At 38.6% G+C, this 22,088-nt stretch overlaps 3 protein-coding genes across 3 annotated transcripts in view; 2 read left to right on the plus strand and 1 right to left on the minus strand.

Annotated features, from left to right (window-relative positions):
• The first annotated feature begins 8,419 nt into the window (after positions 1-8,419).
• Positions 8,420-11,777, plus strand: LOC117628373 (SUPPRESSOR OF ABI3-5). The gene is made up of 9 exons (XM_034360804.1): positions 8,420-8,790; positions 8,935-9,058; positions 9,308-9,368; positions 9,459-9,571; positions 9,661-9,753; positions 9,940-10,212; positions 10,392-10,612; positions 11,060-11,269; positions 11,485-11,777. The coding sequence occupies exons 1-9, from the start codon at positions 8,587-8,589 to the stop codon at positions 11,593-11,595; spliced, it is 1,410 nt and encodes a 469-aa protein (XP_034216695.1). The 5' UTR covers positions 8,420-8,586; the 3' UTR covers positions 11,596-11,777.
• Positions 11,778-11,814: 37 nt separating this feature from the next.
• On the minus strand, positions 11,815-15,986 carry LOC117628375 (FKBP12-interacting protein of 37 kDa). The gene is made up of 14 exons (XM_034360805.1): positions 15,846-15,986; positions 15,683-15,734; positions 15,536-15,597; positions 14,829-14,896; positions 14,689-14,725; positions 14,316-14,403; positions 14,080-14,144; positions 13,925-14,002; positions 13,716-13,763; positions 13,501-13,554; positions 12,962-13,123; positions 12,561-12,630; positions 12,368-12,423; positions 11,815-12,163 (listed from the first exon to the last, which is right to left on the minus strand). The coding sequence occupies exons 1-14, from the start codon at positions 15,870-15,872 to the stop codon at positions 11,999-12,001; spliced, it is 1,032 nt and encodes a 343-aa protein (XP_034216696.1). The 5' UTR covers positions 15,873-15,986; the 3' UTR covers positions 11,815-11,998.
• Positions 15,987-21,048: 5,062 nt separating this feature from the next.
• Positions 21,049-22,088, plus strand: part of LOC117628737 (short-chain dehydrogenase TIC 32 B, chloroplastic) — a 2,164-nt gene continuing 1,124 nt past the window's right edge. The window contains exons 1-4 of the mRNA XM_034361248.1: positions 21,049-21,205; positions 21,303-21,534; positions 21,622-21,701; positions 22,085-22,088. The exon at positions 22,085-22,088 is cut by the window's right edge and continues 150 nt beyond it. Coding sequence (XP_034217139.1) covers positions 21,076-21,205; positions 21,303-21,534; positions 21,622-21,701; positions 22,085-22,088 — 446 coding nt within the window. The 5' untranslated portion in view covers positions 21,049-21,075. The remainder of the gene's footprint in view (positions 21,206-21,302; positions 21,535-21,621; positions 21,702-22,084) is intronic.

Below are 22,088 nucleotides of genomic sequence, written 5' to 3' on the forward strand. Positions count from 1 at the left end.
GGGTCTTTGAAAAATTTTGGGAGGTCTCCATATCTTCCATGGTCCTTCCCGTTCGGCAAGGGCCTAGCCCTTTTTTTTTTCTTTTTTTTTTTTTAGCTTCGGGAGCTATACCTTCGGCAGGCCGGGTCTTTGGAAAATTTTAGGAGGTCTTCATTTCTTCCATGGTCCTTGCCGTTCGGCAAGAACCTAGCCTTTTTTTTTTCTTTTTGGTGCAAAGAGGCTGGGCCTTTGCCTTTGTGGGCTTGTTTGTGTTTCTTTCATGGCCCTTGCCGTTCGGCAAGGGACAAAAGTGGCTTGGGCTATCGAATTTGAGAGGGTTGGACCCAAGATGGGGCGCGGCAAAATGATAAAAGGATAGGAGCTAGGGTTGCGTCGTATGCCTTCAACAATTGGATTTTGAGGAAGGAGCTAGCTACCTTTCAACAAAGCTGTCTATCGGCAAGGCTCGACTGAAGATCTGCCGTGTGCGACGTTGCAAGTCCCAAGCTGCAGAGGAAGATTCGGCAAGGTCAGCTTGGTTCAGACCCGATTTTATGAGGCTTTAATTGTGTTTGCTCAACCCTTGCCGAACGGCAAGGGTGGATTGGTGTCGTCCGCCAAAGCTGGGTGGCGTCCGCAAGAGCTAGGTCTCCTTCGGTAGGTAGTTTTGAGCAAGTGTTGTCACGGCTTCGGTTCAGATTGCTGGATCTCCTTCGGTTTAGTTTTGAGCAAGTGTTGTCACGCAAGAGCATGTCTCCTTCGGCAGGTAGTTTTGAGCAAGGTTTGGCTGATCAGGGTCTTGCCGTTCGGCAAGGTTTGGCTGCTGGTGATCTGTAGATTCGGCTAGGCTTTGAATCGTGATCTTGGAAGGAGAAAGTCAGTGTGAACTGGAGCTAGGCTTCGGTGACCTTGGCTGGGGCTGAGGTGAGTAGTTTTCGAAGCCTTCAGCATCTTCCGCGTGGGCCTTGCCGTTCAGCAAGGCCTTCTGAAATTCCTTTATGTGCTTTTTTTTTTGTCTTCGGCAAGAGGGCTGATCCCACGGGTGTGTGCAGATTTGGAAGCCAGGCTGTGTGGGTCACGGCTTGATCTTGTTCTGAAAGTTATCGGGCCTCTCAAAGCCTTATAATAAAAGTAAAACGTGTGTTGGGTGTTGGCACAAACATGTTCAGCGTCACGCTCACTGGTTTAACAGTCTGCTCCGGCAAATTTGTATCGACAAATTCTAATAAATAATTAATTAATTAAAAAATGAAAACTTGTTTTATTTTAAAATTAGCAAAAACAATTGCAATATGCTGAATGTATAAACAGTGGAGTGGAGACACATCGGAGTTAAGAATTCATTAGCTAGTAAAATGAATATATAAATTAAAATATAAAAAAATATTTTACTAAATTTAATAATAAAGAAAGATTTTAATAAAGATATCAGACCTTGATATATAAATTTTTTTTTAAAATAAGTACAAAAAATAGGAAAGAAAATTCCTAATTCTAAACATATTCATATAAAATATCATAGCTAACAGTAGGAAAGAAAAAAAAATGCTTCAAGAATAACTAAATGAAAGTTAATAATAGGAAATAAAATTCCTAAGCATATCATATATAATCTAACAAAACAGAAAACTACACCGTACAGATTTGTCTTTGACATTCTGAACGCCAAATCCGTCATCATCGTAGAAACCCACGGCTGTCGATCTCTGACCATAACTGAATCCGTCTCGAAGAACCCTCACATTCAAAGCTAGCGGATCCTGGCATTTTAAACGTATACAAAGGTTCGGCGCCAACAGGTCCCTTGAAGATTTATCAGTGATGTAAAAGGTAGTTGTTTGATCCACTAACTATTCTTATGGATAACACGATTTATGTGTGTGGGATTTAGGGTATATTGGGTCAAGTTAGGTTGTAATCCCCTTTCTATCAGAGAGGTATTCTATTGATCAAGTAGATAGGTTACACTAAAGGGAGAGAGCCAAAAAGCCGTCCTCTGTTACAAGAACTCTTCCCCTATTTATAGGGGGTTTTGGCAATGGAGTGTATTACAAGTCGACCGCCTCGGCTTGGAGCCGAGCTGTACATGTCACATCCTGCTTTTGCTAGGGGGCAGTTGGGTGGGCTTGTCACCCATACCTCTAGATCAAGGTGGCCTGGGTCTTCTGTCTCTGTTGGCGAAGTAGCCTTCCTGTCAGGTATGGGGGCAATCTTGTCTTGATGGGATGGGGTCTTGTCATTAGTGTGGGCGGTTCCTTATATCGCAGCTTCTGGCCGTGGTAGTGTTAGGAGTCGACGCCGAGACCTTAGGTGTAATGTTTAGTACAAAGTCCACGTGTTGTCTTTTTATTGGGCCGTTAGGCTTGACGTATGCCTAGCACCAACAGTAGTTGCTCCTATCATTACTGTAACCTTGTGAACGATGTTGACATCGTCATATTTGTCTATGAAAGCAGCACCAAAAACCTTTTGGTAATAGCGTGCAGCACTGATGACCTGTCCCCAAGGCACCACTAGCAATGCGGTGACATGTGTAATTTTAGCTGGAGGTGGCGCCGCCATTGCTTAAGAGAAAATAGAGGGAGGAGAGAGAGAGAGAGAGAGAGAGAGAGATGAGAAGGAATGAGAGTTTCAAAAATTACAAGCGCACGACTTTGTTCATATAACAAGCGCCAGAGTTAGTTATGCGCATGGAATCTTCGGGAGAAAAATTTCATTTTGGCTTAATAATTGATTCAGGCCCGTCCGAGTTAGTTATTGGTGATTGATTTTGGTTTAATATTTATTTCAGGTCCGTCCGAGTTAGTTATTGAATTGATGATTGATTTTGGTTTAATATTTATTTCAGGTCCGAGTTAGGTATTGTTGATTAGTGAATGAATTATCTCCCCTTTAATTATGGCCCTCATGGCCTTTCTCAGGTCGGTTTCAATGGCGGCCTCGACGGGAACGGTGGTCCCGGGCTCGCCTTCCACTCCCCTCGGTGGGCCGAGTTCAATGGGAACGTGCCCGTCCTGATAGATTTCCTCGAGGGAGTGGTTGAGTCCAACGTTGCTGGTCTGTGGCGTGTGTATAGATGTCGTCTCCTCGCAGAATAGGCGTCGTTCCACCCGCCTCGTGCGGGGGGAATCCCTAATGGCCTTCCTTTGGGCTTTCTGCAAGTTCGCCTGGAGGCCGATCTGCTGCTCCTCAAGGCGTTCATTCTGATTCTGAAGGACCTTGTTTTCCTCTAGGATGGCGTCGGCCTCGTTTAGAAGCAGCTCCATCTTGGGTTCAAGGCCGTTTATCCGCTGCTTTTCTGCTCTTCGCCGCTCTATTTATCTTCTGGCTCAACATGTTGGTAGTGAAGTAGCCAACACGTCACCATTAAGTGTGTCTTCCCACAGACGACGCCAAATGTTTGATCCACTAACTATTCTTATGGATAACACGATTTAAGTGTGTGGAATTTATGGTATATTGGGTCAAATTAGGTTGTAATCTCCTTTCTATTCGAGAGGTATTATATTGATCAAGTAGATAGGTTACATTACAGGGAAAGAGCCAAAAAGCCGTCCTCTGTTACAAGAAATATTCCCCCATTTATAGGGGGTTTTGGCAATAAAGTGTATTAGAAGCCGACCGCCTCGGCTTGGAACTGAGCTGTACATGTCACATCCTGCTTTTTCCATGGGGCAATTGGGTGGGCTTATCACCCATACCTCTAGATCAAGGTGGCCTGTGTCTTCTGTCTCTATTGGCGAAGTAGCCTTCCTGTCAAGTATGGGGGCAGTCTTGTCTTGACGGGATAGGGTCTTGTCATCAGTGTGGGTTGTTCCTTATATCGCGGCTTTTGGGCGGGGTAGTGTTAGGAGTCGACGCCGAGACCTTAGGTGTAATGTTTAGTATAAGGTCTACGTGTTGTCTTTTTATTAGGCGGTTAGGCTCGGCGTATGCCAAGTGCCAGCAATAGTTGCTCCAATCATTATTGTAACCTTGTGAACGATGTTGACATCATCATATTTGTCTATGAAGGCAACACCAAAAACTTCGTGGTAATAGCGCGCGGCACTGATGACCTATCCCCGAGGCATCACTAGCAATGCGGTGACGTGTAATTTTAGCTGGAGGTGGCGCCGCCATTGCTTAAGAGAAAAAAGAGAGAGAGAGAGAGAGAGAGAGAGAGAGAGAGAGAGAGAGAGAGATGAGAGGGAATGAGAGTTCCAAAAATTACAAGCGCGCTGCTTTGTTTATATAACAAGCGCCATAGTTAGTTATGTGCATGGAATCTTCGGGAGTAAGATTTCATTTTGGCTTAATAATTAATTCAAGTCCGTCCGAGTTAGTTATTGATGATTGATTTTGGTTTAATATTTATTTCTGGTCCATCCGAGTTAGTTATTGAATTGATGATTGATTTTGGTTTAATATCTATTTCATGTCCGAGTTAGTTATTGATGATTTGTGAATGAATTATGCAGTGCTCTACAGTGGATCGATAGTCGCGAGCGAATTGATTTCGGATGACCATGATGCTGCAGTTAAATCAAGTAAAATTATTTATGATGAAGGTTTGCCACTGTGTTTGCCTCTAGTTATTAGGGCTTAGATCTTCCACATTATACTTCCTTGGTTCCCCTCTTTTTATTAGATATGCTACAATTCTTTCCTGGGTGTTGGTTTCTATATCTTTGAGTACCTTTAAATCTTCGTAAGCTTCCTTCATTCTTGGTAGATGCATTAAAACTTTCTTTTGTAATATATCATCTCAATATACTTGGTACCAATCCTCTGTCTTCTCTAGTCTTTTGAGTAGTGACATCCACTTATGATTTCATAAGTAGCATGTACTCAATCCGTAATAAATATATGTAATTGGTCATCCCTGCCCCATCAGTGGCAGAGATAATGAAATATTTAAGCATGTTTATAACAGGTGCTTCATGGGATGAAGAGAATTGGCAAGCTCAATACTAATTGGTGATACTAATTCACCGCCAGGCTCTACAGAAGAAACTGCAGCAGAGGCCCTGCCTTTGCGTTTTTAGTTTATTTGTGGTTGTCCTTAAGGTTCTCTTTGTTCCCACTGGATCAGCATATGCATATTTTTCTGACTTGCACTTTTTTTTTTATATTCTCAATGATGGTAGTTTGATTTTGAACATTAACATTTTGCAGAAACCTTCACATGGGCACAAAGTTTTACTAGTATCGGAGCATTAATATTGTTTATGAAAATAATCTCATGGGAGAATATTCGCTTCTAAATCCATCAACCTTCGACCTTACTTCTCTCTCTTCCTCGTCTCTTGTAAAAAATATTGGAGTAAATAGACCACACCCGAGGGGTGTTGGCCAAAGGTCATCCGATGCCTAAGTTAGTTCGAGTGTTTGTAAGGAAAACAATAGCTAAGCAAAGGGTACAGAGTTGTATGTATGGTGTGAACTGAGTGGCCGGAGCCGCGTGGAAAAAATGCGGAGAGTGGAGAGGGAGAGAAAGCTTCAGGTATTTTTCTCGGGTATTAAGAGTACCTTTAGATGTACCTTGAATGATTGGCAGCCGAGACCGTTGGAGCTGCGGTGGCCGCTGGTTGTTTCTAAGCTAGTATTGGGAGAAAGTTGGTGGTCTGCCCTCTGCCCGTTTGGCCTACGTCTAGAGACGTGTCGATGAATGTGACACATTTGGCCTACATCCGGAAACGTGCCGATGATAATAGCCCGCTTGGCCTACGTTCGAAGACGTGTCGGTGATAGTGACCTGTTTGGCCTACGTCTAGAGACGTGTCGATAAGAATGACTCGTTTGGCCTACGTCCGGAGACATGTTGATGTGTGTGACCTGTTTGGCCTACGTCCAGAGACTGTCAATGAGAGTGGCTCGTTTGACCTACGTCCTTAGACATGTCGATGAGAATGGCCCATTTGGCCTACGTCCGGAGACGTGTGTGTGACCCGTTTGGCCTACGTTCGGGGACGTGTCGATGAGCGTGACCCGTTTGGCCTACATCCGGAGAGGTGTCAATGAGAGTTGCCCGTTTAGCCTACGTCCTGAGACGTGTCATTGAGAGTGGCCCATTTGGCCTACGTCTGGGGAGGTGTCGATGAGTGTGACCCATTTGGCCTACGTCCGGAGACATGTCGATGAGAGTGGCTTGTTTAGCCTAAGTCTGGGACGTGTCGATGAGTGTGACCCATTTGGCCTACGTCCGAAGACGTGTCGATGATAGTGGCACATTTGGCCTACGTCCAGGGACGTGTCGATGAGTGTGGCCCGTTTGGCCTATGTCCGAAGACGTGTCGATTGCTTTTGTGAACACTCCATTGGAAAGGAAAGCTTGAACTTGTATTGATATTTGTATGACTACATTGCTTTATCGAACAAAAAAGATGAGTTGCATGAGTAACATCAAAAGTAACTTGTCTTCAATGGAGGTGAGGGAGGCTTGGCCGCCTGCTTAGAGCCCAGCTGATAGGTAAAGAGCTTCATGGATAGTACTCCTGGAGGTGATGGCCATTCCATTGAAAGATGATGAAAGGTTTGTCTTCCATAACTTGGTAGCTAGTGACTTCTTGGGAAACGAAAGTCGCGTGCTTGATCTTTCTCTTCTGCCCCTGGTGGTTAGCCAAGGCTATTGGAGTCAGCTAGGATTGTGTTGACCCATATGACTTTTTTCGTGGAGGCTCATTGTTAGCTGCGTCACAATCCTTGATTTGCTAGATAGTTCCCCTTAGGATGAATTCCGTACAATAGTTGTCTCTAACTAGATCTTCGAGGTGCCTTTTCCAAGCAAAGCAGTCATTTGTGTAATGTCCGTGCCCTTCATGGAATGTGCAGTATCTACTGTAATCATTCTTGGTTGGGTTTCCCTTTAAAGACGATGGTTTCTTCAACCAAGGTATGTCTTTTACTTGGGCCAGGATCTGATCTATCGGGATAATGAACTTAATGTAGCTCTCCGCTGCTTGACCATCTTCCTGAGACTGTGATCTGCACTTGCTGTTCTCTTGGCTAGCCTGCTCAGCTGCTTGATCAGTCTTCTTTGCGGCGATCCGGTAGTCGTCCCATAGTGCATAGCACTCTGTTGTAGCAAAGACTCCGACCAGTGTTTGGCAAGGAGAGATAGTCAGCTCGTGATACAGCTCACATTCAGTTGGCAACCCCCTCTTGAAGGCAGATGACACAATTTGGTCGTCACATCCTACAATGTTTGCCCTCTCCGCTTTGAACCTCTTGATGTAATCTTGGAGGGATTCATCGACTTATTGTACAGGTTGAACCTGAAAATGCTCGTGAACCTGATGCCTCTGAGTTTCCGAACGGGGACCACGTGGCGGCTTCGGGGCTCGTCGACGTCGAAGCCCACGAAGCAGCCGGAGGACGTGGTCTTGTTCATGTTACTATTGGTCTTAGTGTTGTCTGAAGAGATGTTGGTGAAAGGTGATGGTGGGGTGGTGGTGGCTATGATGTTTAGAAGGACTTCAATGAGGAAAGGGTGGCCACGAGCAAGAAAGCTTGTTCCATGCAGAGTTATTGGGAGTGGTAAAGTGTCGTCCACAAGGTCTAGGGCATTCTTGGTTAGGCTTGGAGGAGCCATGAAGAGCTAGCTAGCAATTAAGGTTAGGGAGATGAAGGGAGAGAGAAAGTGAATGAGTTTGGGCGGCTTGGTTTAGTGATTAATGGGAGGAGGAGATGAGTTTATATAGAGATTTATAAAGAGGTTTGGAACAATGTGACGTGAAACAAAGTGAGTATTAGGATCAAAATATCCAAGCAATTAGCAAGTTATGCGTTTTGTGTTGTGAAAGTGAAACAAAGCGAGTGTTGTAGCGGGGGTCATGGATGTAAATGGTGGCTTTTTACCAAGTTCTACATTTGATAAAGTATACAAGTTAGAATATGTAACCAAAATTAAAACAAATACTGGTACTATATACAGTGGATATTATTATTATGGGAACTATTTTTGTCAAAGTAGGGTTGGTTGGTGTAAAGTAATTTAACAATGAGTATATAGCTACAATCTCTTCTTTAGCAGAAGAGAAGACTGGTAATTCTTTTTCTTTTTTTCTTTCTTGAATAGCATTTTATTGATCTCTCCATGAATAATATTTCGTGAAATTTCCAAACGTGAGTTAAAATAATTGATCAGAGTAGTTAAGTAATCTTCTTGCACCAAAGTTCGAGTCGTTTTAAATTAAATTGCCTGTATTTACAAGTATTTCATGATTTAAAATTTAGTTCCACATATGGTTTAAGGTTAGAGCAGATGTGCTCCATATTTTACATTCTAGTTGGAATCCCATTTCGACAGAATTTAGATTGAATTAAATTAAAAATATCGCTTATGTTACAAATAGGTTGCATATAAAAGCCTCCTCAACTATTCAATCTGTATTGGATGGCCCGATTCAGCGCAATCCTGTTAGTTTTACGAGCTTAAGGATGGCCCAATAGTATCACAGATGGGTACAAAATAAAGCCCAAGTCCATATTCATACCGGCGCTACGCAGGCGGGCCCTGAACTGAATCTCTGTTCTTGCTAGCAAACCGTCGTGGAAGTGTCTTTGGCAATCTCCAATTTCCCGTTACTGCGTCTCTGCTGATCATGCACGTATAGAGCAAACCAAATGGAGGGTCCGAGTCCTAGTGCCACAGAACCCGGTTCCCAACACTCCCACAACGCCTTTGTTTGGGACGAAAGCTCTCAGCTTTATTTCCATGCCGGTAGCGGATTTTACCATGACCCGAACGCTGGTTGGTACTATAGCACTCGGGATGGTCTTTACTACAAATTCGAAGATGGAAACTACGTGCTTCTTCCCTCTCACCAGGTTTCTCTTTCATTCTCTTCACTTTTTGTGTCTTGGGCTGATTAAATTTGAAATCGTTGTTGGAGATATTTTGAAATTATGTTTCTTCTATCTCTTTGATATTAGGTGGAGTGATTCTGGTTTGGTTGGAAATATTATTTTCAGGCTGTTAATTTGGAAACATGTGAAACCCAAGTGACTGCTTCTGAGAATCCCATTCAAAGAGTGCTTTTTGCACATGAAAGTGAATGCATAGAAATTGTTCCTCAGGAACCCATTGGAATTTCAGGTGTGACATTGCAATTTCTATTGCTTTTGTGTGTACATATAATTGCAATTTGCAACTCAATGTGTATTGAAATTTGTATATGAATTATGACGCACACTTTCATTTCAAGTGTTCTGCACATTATCCTCATCTTCTGGATTGAAACTACAAAATTGATTTCACTAGTATTGGAGCATTGATATTCCAAAGTCTTAGATTTGTATTGTTTTACTTTAGTTCAAAGCAGTGAACTGGTTCTTTTGTAAACAGTCACCACAGAGTGCTGCAGTAGCAGTGATGTACCTGAAAATCCCCCTCCCACCTCAGAATGGTATCCTGGTTCTCGCATTGCTTTCCTTATTAATTTGATTGTTTGGTTAAATATTTTCCTAACTCTTTTTTTTTCAATACCTCTTTCTAGGTTAGAAGATACGCTTATTGATCTTTATTTGTCTGGTTATTCCAACTTAGAAGCCAATGCTGCTGATGATATGACAGGCTTTCCCAAAACAGATGTTGAGTTTGGATCCAATGGTTTGTTCTGAATTCTCATATGTGTTTCTAGATAGATGATTGCTGTGGTTGGAGCAGAATTTAAATGGGTTTATTTGGTGGAGTTGCAGGGAACAAAGATAGTCATGAGCTCAATGAAGGCGAATTGATTCTGGATGACCATGATGCTGCAATTAAATCAAGTGAAAATGTTTCTGATGAAGGTTTGCTACTATGTTTGCTTCTAGTTCTTGAGGCTGGATATCAACTTTAGTTGTAATGAGTAGCATGTATTTAATCTGTAGGATTTTTGGTCCGTCTGCCTGACTCTGCTGTATAAATATATGTAATTGATTGTTGCGGCCCGTCAATAGCAGAGATATTGAAACATATAAGCATATTTGGCACAGGTGCTTCATTGGATGAAGAGAACTGGCGAGCCCAATATGGTCAGGTCATTCAATCTGAAGAAGTTTCAATCCCAGAGTCCTCACTTGTAAGTTTATGGGACTGGGAAATGATCACAAAGCCCAGAAAGGATGGAAAAGGTGAGGTAGCAAGGCTTGTCGGGAGATTAGTGAGGCGGTCTGCTAAGCTTCATCCATCTATGCCTTCTGGTGGTGGTCTTCTAAAAACTGCTCCAATATGTGAAGTACATCTTGATCTGGTACGAGTTATAACAGGTTTGCATTTGCCTCTACCATTTGGCAACATTTTTTACTTTGAAAAATAAAATAAAAAACCTTGAAGACATAAGACCTACTTGTGTGTTTGTATTATGTTCTGCCTGAAAGCATGTTGTTTTAGTTAACAATGGCAAAATTTGATGGTTACCTGTGACTTATTTTTGGTATTCTTTCAGGACAAGTCTATAAGCTGCGGAGCCCCAGTATACGATACTTATCTTCCTTGTCAACCTATGATTCTTCCAACCCAACCAAAGATTGGGGCTTCCCTGAATTATCAGTCAACACACAAATTCTGGCCCTCTCTATATCCAGTGCAAACAGTGAATCAATAACTGCAGATGGAGTGGCAGTTAGCAAGGATTCATCTTTGTTGCCAGGCCAAATATATGAAAAGGTAACTTGGGCATGTTCAATTATTGAAACTGTACTCTTGTTAAGTTCAATTGATAAATAGTCCAAGTAAAGCTTTGAAGTTTTACCTGGGACACAAGCAATGCTACATAAGAAGTACCCTTTCAACGTCCAAGGGAGATGGTTTCAGTCATGAATGCCCTGCTAACGATTGATAACCTCATGCTATCAGACTATCAGTTTTATATTTATGTGTCAAATATACTAGACCTGTACCTGAATATGCCAAACTATTATAAGTTTTTGTTGAGTGGCATAATCTATTATCTACTTACTCTTCTATATGCACGTGCAGCATGGTATGGTGCACCACTTACAGTTCCTTTGCAGCCCTTTTTAGTTTTATTCCGTTATAAGATGTTGAGGAGTATATGCATTTCTATCCAAATCTGCATTTCCCTGATACTTTCTCTCCCTGTCAATTTGCCAGCATGAAAGCTATACATATAGGGATAGAGCTGCTGATAGAAGAGCCTTGCACGGTGGTTTCGGTGTGGGTCCAGGACAAAAGAATTCACTAATTGGTGATAGTAATTCGCCACCAGGCTCTACAGAAGAAGCTGCAGCAGAGGCCTTGAACATGTCATTTGGAGTTGGTAGTTATGCCAGAAAACTTTTAGAAAACATGGGCTGGAAGGAGGTAATTTTAATTTGTTAATACTATTCTAGAGCAGCCCATTAAATCCGGTTAGATGTAACTGAAACAGGGAGGTTTACCTGTTTAAAACTTATATCAGGCAAATATATCCTGGCTCAGATTTTGCCCTTTTTTTCTCATTTATTTATTTACTTTTGTGGACATTTCAAATTTGGAGCCCTGCTCACCTTTTGTTCCTTCGATTTGTTTGCGTGCAGGGAGAGGCACTTGGCAAAAGTACAAAGGGATTAGTTGAACCTATTCAAGCACACAGCAACATTGGTAATGCTGGATTAGGGTGGCCTCAGGGAAGATTTAAGCATCCCTGAATTAGAGCGGTCTCAGGGAAGACTTAAACATTGATAATGCTGCGTGTACATACGCACGGTAGAACAAAGGCAGGATGATTTTAGCATGTGGATTTTGTGCATAACACGGCTCTCAACCTTTCAAGATTGTGCAAACAGCATTCTGTATATTCATTATAAAACAAGACATTTCAGTTTTGTAAGAATGAATGACATGAAATGAAACCATGCAACTGCCGCTATGATAAATTTGGGGCAACGGACAGCCCCAAGCATTAGAAACTTTAACCTCAACTCCAGCTACTCAGTTTCGAAATTTAATTTTTCCCGAACAGAAATGTTCTGACCAAAAAGAAAAATCAAACAAATGTTAAATGTACATACAAAAAATGATTATATCCTACAAATTTCTCTTTTTCTTCTTTTAGGTGGTGACTTCCTCAGACTCAATCACTTCGTCGCTGACTTTCCTACTATCAGAAGATGGCTCTGCTTTCTCCTCCTCTATTAAGCTCTTCTGCTCCAGCTCCTGCTTTAACCGTTTGATCTCAGAATCTCTCTCATCTAGCTGCTCTTGCATGATACGCACCTGCAGTTGAAGATGCTTTAAATTCTGATTCTCATTCAAATGCTCTACTAACTGTCCGATGGATAAATTAGACATCAGCAGATCTTGAGCAATATTTTGAAACAAAGCAAAAAAAACACATTGAATAGTACATCTTTAAAACTATGATGAAGTATGATCCCTGCAAACTAAAAAATAACAAAAGTTGGGGGAAGGGAAGAATACCATTTCATTTGATCTTTCAACGTCATTTGTGAGCCCCTCCATATGTTTGTGCAATCCTGTATGTAGAAACACAAAATATAGTTAAAAATATACAATGCCAAATAATATTGCGCAAGGGCAGTAGAAGTACCATTAGCATATACATTCTACTAATCTGAGTGATATCTAAAATTTCACTTGATTTATCACTGACCTTCAAATTGACTTCTCAGTTCTGCATTTTGGGATTTTTGCAAAGCAAGTTTCATAGATAATTCATGCATCTGCAGACCAACAATAGCAAATCATATAAACCAGAGCATCAGTGTATAACATAATCAAACAAACGAGAACCTCTTAAAGAATAAGAGTGCATACATTTGTTAGAAAACACGAGGAGGACAGTTTATTTGTAGGCATGCACGTATTAACGCATCAAAGATGTTTATGTTCGATTTGGTTCTAACAGCAACATACTTTTGTGCCAAAATATGTATTATAATATCTAAAAAAACACAAGATACTGAGTAGAAAATTATAGCTGAGGGTAAAATTAACACAAGATACTGAATGCATATAATAACATCTGAAATATTTTGGATGCAACATCAGCACCTTTCCCTCAGAAGCTTCATTGCCTATCTCCTCATTTTCCTCTTGCAGGGTCCTACATTTAGCCATTAACTGCTTCCCCATCTTGCTTGTAGGAGTAAATTGAACAGCAGCAATGTTGTCATTCAACTCCTTCACCTTTTTCTCCTTCTCCTCAACCAAATTCTAACATCATGCACCACAGTAAAACGCAAAGATAAGTTATCTACAAATATAGAGAAAATGTGGAAAACTAAAATACTTCTAGTTTCACAATTGCCTTCAAATTACTTTACATGACAAATATCTACTTTTCCTTAATTCATACAAGCAGGTGCAGGCAATGTATTTCTTAATTTGTTTCCTTTTCAAGCTCTTTTGCTTTCTTCCTACATAATGAGACCCTTCCCTCTGTTTGCATTTCTCTGACTTGGCATATAATTTCTTTGTATACCCAGAAGAAGAAAGGGGATATTGGTATTTTAAAATACAAATACAGGTATTACACCCATAGATCTTAGTAAAACCTTTCAAAATAGAACTCCAAAGTTTTGAACACAAACCTTTAGACGAGTAAACTCTTCATGAATTGCTGGATCAAGTAACAATCTTCTTGCCTGCACAATTAATCAGCTCCAAAAAATGAAGATCAGGTTGAAATGATAATCATAAAGAGAATTTACAATCAAACCAAAAATTGGAAATTTTATCACCTGGTCCAAAATTTCAAAAACTCTATAATAAAAAATTGAAATTAATTAAAGAATATTTAAGCTACCTGCATTGATGGTGGCTTCAGTTGAGCTTTAAGATCCCGAACTGCAGACTGTACATTAAAAAGAAGTTGGGTATTCATGGTCACATAGAATTAATCTTCCTACTTAAAAAAGTGAATATGCTATAAAGCTATTATATTACATGAGAGAGGAACATAATATAACACATAGAAACTGAATTTACAAGGAATGGATGTGCAAAGGATATTACCTTGAGCTCTGCTATCTCCTGCTCCCGTTTTGCAAATGTGACAATAAACGCAGCTTCCTTTTTCTTTGCTTTCTCTAACTGTAAATAAGAACACACCATGAACAAAAAGAAGAAAATTTCTGATGACTTTGTGAAAAGAAACATTTAACACTAACCTGTTCTTTTAACGATTCTTCGGAGTTCTTCAGGGATTGAAGATAATTGATGACCAATTTAGGATCTACAAGGATAGGTTGAAATCAAGTTTTTAATGGACATATAGTAGATGCATGTAAAATGATCAGAAGATAAGTTGATTCTCTAAGATGAACGTATAGTTTAACACATTCCATAATAAAACAAAGACAGGCCAAGCTGCAAAACACCCTAAAAAGGCAAGTACGGGACTAACCAGGAGAAGTTCCGGGAGTTATGAAGTGTTCATTCTGAAATGAAGAATGCCACTTTCGAATCTCAGATTTTGCAGCTTCAAGTTCTGTCTGCAACCAAGGAAAATAATCCAATAACAAACAGAGCATTTAACAAAGCGGCCAAACCATATAACAAGTATGACTGTAGTGATTGCATCAGCAAATGCTATGAAATTCTTCAAGCTTGTGATGAAATTACGTTTATCTAATATTTAATATTTATCATTACAACTACAAGCATCAAATATTTTACCTACTTGACTAAAAAATTATCACATAATTGATATTTCACTAACTGAAGAAATACAATGAAGACATATAGAGAAGGGAAAAAGCTGATTAACGAATACATACTTGGCATGTTGCAAGAGTATCTTTACAGTTTTGAAGACTGCAAAAAGAATTGCAATAAAAATATAAAAATCAGGCCCTATAGAAAACTCAATGCATTATAATTTCCAGTGGTATAGAAGTTTGTTCAACTTTTGAGTTACCTCTCACGAAGAGACAAAATCATTCCTGTTGCAACACCAGGAGCAGTTTCTTCAACTTTTGAGTTACCCTACATTGTACACATATCATTAGATTTTCCTTAAATGGAACAAAAACTGAACAAAGGAGAGTATATACCACAGAAATCTCTTATATAAGCAAGAATCAGTGGAAGGCAATGCATGCTTATCAGAGGAAACTTATTAGAAGTATCTGCCCTTTTGATATGTAGAATCTGAAACTTTTTGACATAATTTTTTGACATTGGACAACAATTGCCACATCACTTCCCAAGTATAACTGTTCTGTTGAAGTGCATTAACATACTTCAAAGTTAAAACTATGTCTTTTCTCACACTAAAATTTTATACTTTATATATATATATATATATATATATATATATATATACATTTATAAAGTCATAACCTCTTTAACACAAATGGAACCTAATGTTTAACATACACATCAAATCCCCATACATATTTACTTAGGTTCTTCACCTAAACTATTCTCTCAAATTAACGCACTGCTCTACACCCATATTATTGAGAACGCAGGAAAAATTATAATTTTGTCTTTACCATTGTTTCTTAAAGGTCCACCCTAAACAGTAAGGAAATAATAGATATACACATAGACACATTTACATATAATGGCTAAAGGTTCAACATTTCCGAAAAAGAATGCCAGGAATGAATGGGAAAATACCTGTTTTGAGCCAAAAAAATCGTCTTCTTCGTCCTCAAGATCCCCAAAGCTTCTCTTTTTACCTAAATTTCACAAAAAACAAATCAATAAGCACAATTCAATCACACATTGAGAGCAGTGTTTGGTTGCAAGCAAACTGAAACATACCAGGCCGCCTGTTATTGTGAGCTCCAGGAAAATCGCCTCCAAAATCATCATCCTGTATTGAACAAAAACGCATTCCAATTAATCACAGAAAAAAAAAAAAAGAACAATTAACCCCTAAAATCGATATAAACTGGGGTAGTAGCTAGGGCACTGTAGGCCTTACGTCATCGATACGAGTGTGGGTAGCCATGAAGCTTGAATTCTCAAAACCCTAGCACTTGATTTCTCAGTGAGTAAGCGAGAACAAAAACGAATAAACAAACTGTAGTCTGTAGCCGCGAAGCTGAAAATACAACAATCTGTATTTTTTTTATTTTTTATTTTGGGTTTTTTGGATGGGGGTGGTTGGGAAAGAGAGTGCAATTGTTTGATGCAGTGAATCGGAAACAAAAAGGATTGGGTTGGGGGGAACAGTTGTTATCAGCTGTGTGCAGTCGCACAGTTTAGTCATATATACAAGCCCACCTTCTTTTTTTGGTCAAGATACAAGCCCACCTTATGACCACCTTAGTGGACAAATTTTGGTGCCCTTTTTAAAATTCAAGTCAGCCCAGTTCCTTTCAAGAATCTGTTGAGCTTAAGGGATGAACCATCACAAACCCTAGTTGTATTCCCAAGGGGGTTAGAATGAGGGGTTATAGTGAGGAGCTAATAATGGGTTATGTTATGTTTGAATCGCGTCGTGTTATGATTATATACATGTCAAGAATGCTCAACTCAAACCTGACATCTTTAATAAATGTGTCGTGTTGGGTTGACTCGCTAATTTTTCGTGCGGGTTTCAAGTCGTGTATTGGGTTTAGCAACTAGTAACTAGTGAGGTAAAAATGTAGACCAAAAAAAAAAAAAAATAGAGAAAGAGATGACTATTCAAAGAATTTTGATAAAATAGTGATTTCAATTTTTATTTTTTTGTATAAAATAGTGGTTACATTTTGCCTCTCTATATGTATGAAGATTGAGATAGAGGAATAAAAAAAAAATTAAAAAAAAATTAGGAAAATGAAGAAAATGAAGAAGAAACAAAGAAACATGTTGGCGGGTTACATAGGTATTTTAGCCAGTTGGTGAGTTGATCTGAAAATTTAATCATGCTGATTGAATCGGTAAATTTCCGTGTGGCTTTCAAGTCGTGTATTGAATCGTGTATGAAATTGCCACCCTTAAACTTCATAACGAGGGGGTCCTTAATAGCTGTCTAATTCGGTGCATAGTTATTATTGGAGTGTTGGATTGAACCCTCTCATTGTAATCCCTCAGTATAGCCCTTATTGTTGGGTTGTCAACCCATATAACTGTGTCATGTTCAGGTTGACTCATTTATAATCATGTAGTGTTCTGATTGACTCATGTGTCAAGTGAACGCAAAATTCAACAATAAATTTCTTTTATTTCTAAACCAAACCTCTTGCAAAATCATAAATAAATAATACCATAGTCATACAATTATTACTCATATAAAAAAATATAAGAAAATGAATTATAAATGTTATATAATATGAGTTAGTTAAATGCGTTTTTTGTGCCAATATAGAGTTACTCATATTGAGATGAATTCAACATATTTATTATACATATCAGCATGTCGAGTGATATTCGTATTTAGTCGTGTGAAACATTGTCACCTCTAAAAAAGTATTGAACATATAGAATAAAGATTATATTCTCTCTATTTTTTTTCTTTTTTTTTTTTTGTCTGAGATTATATTCTCTTTAACTGATGTTTATCGAAGAAGCTATCACAAGATCGAACTCGAAAGCCTAAAAACTCTCATTATAAATAATGATTTGGCCGCTGAAAGTATGTCTAGAATTGCTTCATATGCTCACATATATAGTATAATCCACTCACCAAGAATGGCAAACACATGTATTATGCTGTCTTCGAATTCTGATTGGTCTCATTTCATAATGTCTCCTTTTCCACCACCCTAGTATTAACAACAAATTCATGTGATCCACCAGTGATCACACAAACCCAAAAAAACAAGGGTTTGGCTAATTTTTTTATTAATGTTGGTGGGAAGGAGGTATGTCGATGTCTTCAATGAAACCTAGCTAGCTATGTATATTTTAAATCCCACGTCGTTTTGGTCAAGGTTCACAGAGATGGAAGATGAAGACAAACGACCTTTTCTCCAAATCTTGCATACAAGGGTCCCATCCAATCGAAGGGACAAAATTGGAGTCTATATTAGTTAATTAATTCCTTAACATAGATGATAAATCAGTGTTGATAATCTAATCTATAGCTTATAATCTCTCTATCCCGTGATTTACTCTCTCCTTGTGAGGGTTCCACTAATTTGTCATCCTGTGGTTGGATTGTGGGCACGTGGGGGTGGCACTCATCATCATCAAGATGAAATACATATATGTATATATATATGAGGTTCTTTTTTCAAGTAAACCTTTTTCTTAATCTTCATGGATGAGAAAAGGGTTTGTTGATATGATTGATTTGAAGGAAAAAAAATTTAGGGTTTGTCGGCTATGGGAATTTTCAGATTTTACAGAATGAAATCGATTCAGGTATGAAGTTTTTGTTGAGGGAGGGGACATCTTTTTAACACTTGGGGCCCTTAGGTTTCCTTTGGGTCATTTCAATTTTTCTTCCCCCAAAGGGAAAGTGTGGCTCAAATAGTTTGAAGTCAATTATGGGTTGTTGAAATAATAATAAAAATCATTTTCATTGGTTAGGTAGAAGATGTGATTAGCCTCTCATAGACTTCTTTTACATTAGTATTTGGTGGAGTTGGTGGTGGCCATTTATTTGCAATATAGTCAAGATAAATATTAGGTTATGAGTTATTAAACTCTGATTATGTTATTTTAATAGATTTTTCATCTACTAAATCTAATTTTTCTATGCGAATGTGTTCCACCTTCTCTTAATGTATTTGTCACGTGAATCACATCAGTTAGTAATCTACGTATCCTCTCCCAAAAGAAAATAAATATATTTATTCCATAATGTTGTGCTTAAAATATAATTAAAGGGGAAAAGAATGTCCAACTTCTCTTGACTAGAATCATTTGCAAAAATAGAAAGGAAATCTCTAATCTTATGCTTGAATGAGAAGATAGACGGATAGTGATTACATTGACCAAGAATTAGTGAAGATCATCAATATGTTTATATGTTCATTATATTGAATTAATATAAATGTATGACCATTCTAAGTTATATAAAGGTCTAAAAAAAGAGAGGACAAAAATGAATTATACGAATGTAAGTATGCGATAATGTAGCTATACATGTAAGTAAGTGATAGCATCTCGAACAATAACTAAAATTTTCAAATTAAAGTTTATTCTATGTCGGTTTTGTTATTTCAAAGTAAAATTAAATGTATTGAAGAGTCAATGTCAACTTGTCAATTCTGAAGATAGAGATATGTGTTATAGCTTTGGTAACTGAGTTTGACAAGTTTATTGGAGAAATTTTCTATTTTAGCATTCCAAAACAATTAAATTAATTCATGTAATACATGTAAATGGCTGGAAAAGGCATATTATTCTGATAGGTCACGCCCACGACAAAACTACATGCAAAATAGTTGAAATCGAAAAAGCCCTTGTTCACTCATCCTTGTTTTACCTTTTGTATCCAACAAGCAGCTGCAATGCAAGCGTGTAAGCAAATATGTACAAAAACAAAAGCCCTTTTTCAATATTCCAACACATCAAGCTCAACTTTAGTTTTTGACACTTTTTAGCATCATCGCATCGCATGCCATGAAAATATATAAGAAGCCAATTAAAGTCAGGGCAAGATTGTGGAAAAATGGAAGTAATTTGGAGTAAAGTGAGGGGAGAAGTGCTTCTTGTATCTGTGGCATGTCATGAGAGGTGTAGGCAAGTTGGGAAACACAATGGGACCCTTGTGCAGTAGCCAGTTCACACTCCATTGTTGAAGGGTCAACTTCATTGCTCTCTTTTAGTCCTTTGAAGATCCAACACCACCCATCATTCATTTCTCAACACTAAAAGGATCAATGGGAGGAAGAAAAAAATGAAAATTCAGAAATGGCCATGGGGACAAAAAAAAGGACGAAAGGAGAGACGTGAGGGACATATCGCACGCAACAAGGCATTTTTGTCTATGGCCCTGCAAGTCTTTATGTAAATTTGTAAATTCTCTCTTAAGATTCAAACTCTCAAACTCAAAGATTGCATGTAATGTAATTATCATCTGCAAAACCCTCATTTCCTATGTGCACGTGTAGAGCGAAAAAACAACATAATTCACATCCTTTTTGTTCTTTAATTTATTAATTTGGTGCATGCAACATAGTATGTATATGCATGGCCAGTTATTCTCTTATTCGGACGTCCGCACGTTATTATTATTATGCACACGTCATTGTAAACTGGAAAAGATAGTAAAAAATACATAGAGTATGCACAATAATAACGTCCGGACGTCTAGTAGAATTTTTGTATGCATGGATATATGTTATAGAACATGGGTCATATAACGCATATATGCTATGATGCAAGGGATCGATACCATGTTTTGCCCATGCACAGTAACAACACGGACTAGAGACTTGTAAAGCAAGATGGATGATAATTAATCTTAATTTCTACTTAAATATAGAGCAATCAAGCACCTAATCTAAGCACAAGTTGATCATTATTATTACTTTTTTCTTGCTTTGGCCGGCATTAGAGGACAGTAATTTCTCTTGAGATGATTGGCTAGGAAGAAATTATCTAATACGCAAAGATATTAATGGTGGTCATATCCAGCCAATGTGGTCCAAGTTTTTAGAAGATAAAAAAGCTGTGGGCAACGATCAACCACCATTTTACTGTACATGAAAGAATATACTGTTCAAGTGACATATAAATATATAAATATATATGCTTTTCTTTTTGTGAATTGTGATGGATGATGATGATGATGATTAATTTCATATATATGATGGTAACTTTTGATTAATTAAGCAAATTAATCATGGCTGGAAATGACAGACTCACACATCAAACCTATCACAAAATATATGCATATGTAAGCCACTCATACAGACAGTAATAATTATGTGAAACAAAGACAAGAAAAAAAGTCATGGGTGCATTGCATTTTTTTCTCAATTGGGTTTCCTCTAAAGTAAATATGTACTCAAAATCACTTAACCCATCCAACTCTCAACTCAACTCAACTCAACTCAACCTAACCAATCATTTTCCTTGACTGGTATCAGAAAATTTCAAACATTTGTGTTTATTGGTCGAGACCGCGCTTCTTAAGGTGGTCCGGAGACCAGCCTAAAATTACCCACGTCCTCTGCTGTATGTATGCAGCACTATAAATAAATGTGTTTTCCATCAAAAAAAGTCTCTCCTTGCAGTAGTGTCTATAGGATTCTGAGTTTGTTGGGAGCCCCATGAAGGAGACACTCAGATACTTGGCAGGAATTGCAGGCCCAAGTGGTTATGGCTCAAAATCAACTGCTGAGCAAGTTTCTCAAGATTGTTGTTCCTCAGTTCCTTCTCATCTCACTGCCATAATCACTGGTTAGTTAAAAGTTTTCACATGAACATTTCATTCTTTTTGGCAATTTGCATGGAATAAAGTTATTCATTTGAATAAGAATTCTACGATTTGTTAAAGGAGCAACGTCAGGCATTGGAGCTGAGACAGCAAGAGTACTGGCAAAGAGAGGGGTGAGGATCGTCATCCCGGCGAGAGATTTAGGGAAGGCAGCTGAAGTGAAGGATGAAATTCAAAGAGAAAGCCCAAAGGCTGAGGTTATAATATTGGAGATTGATCTCAGCTCACTTGCTTCTGTCAACAGATTCTGCTCTGAGTTCTTGGCTCTAAGGCTACCCCTCAACATCCTCATGTAAAGTTTTCTTCATGTACTTTTTATCTTCTTAGCTTCTTTACTCAACTTGTTGCTTTTATGATGCATGAAATCTTTGATTTGCAGAAACAATGGTGGAGTATTTTCTCACGCTTTGGAGTATTCTGAAGACAAAATTGAGATGACATTTGCTACAAACTACTTGGGTATGTTTTTTCTATTTTCTATATTCTACCCATCTGATATCCTTAACCAGGGGAAAAAAAAAAAAAGTTTCACATGCAAACGATGAACAGCTCAATTGCTTTAGAACAAATTTTGGGCTCTCCCAAAAGATGACAAGAAAAATTGGGCCATTTTTATGTCCTATAGCGTGTGCAATGGACCACCAGACCAGACGCGATCTTTAATATTGGTCACATACATACACATCACTGTTTTTGTTGTTGTCCATTGCAGAAGCCTATTTGGGCAACGCATGGCCATTCAGATCATTTTGTTTTTTTGGGGGGGATGAAGAAGAATTGAAGATGTCGATTTAATTTAATTTGGGTTTTGATGATAAAACCTTTTTTGATTTCTTTTGCAGGACA

This window comes from Prunus dulcis, chromosome 5, assembly GCF_902201215.1.
Source record: "Prunus dulcis chromosome 5, ALMONDv2, whole genome shotgun sequence".
In the NCBI taxonomy this organism is placed as follows: Eukaryota; Viridiplantae; Streptophyta; class Magnoliopsida; order Rosales; family Rosaceae; genus Prunus; species Prunus dulcis.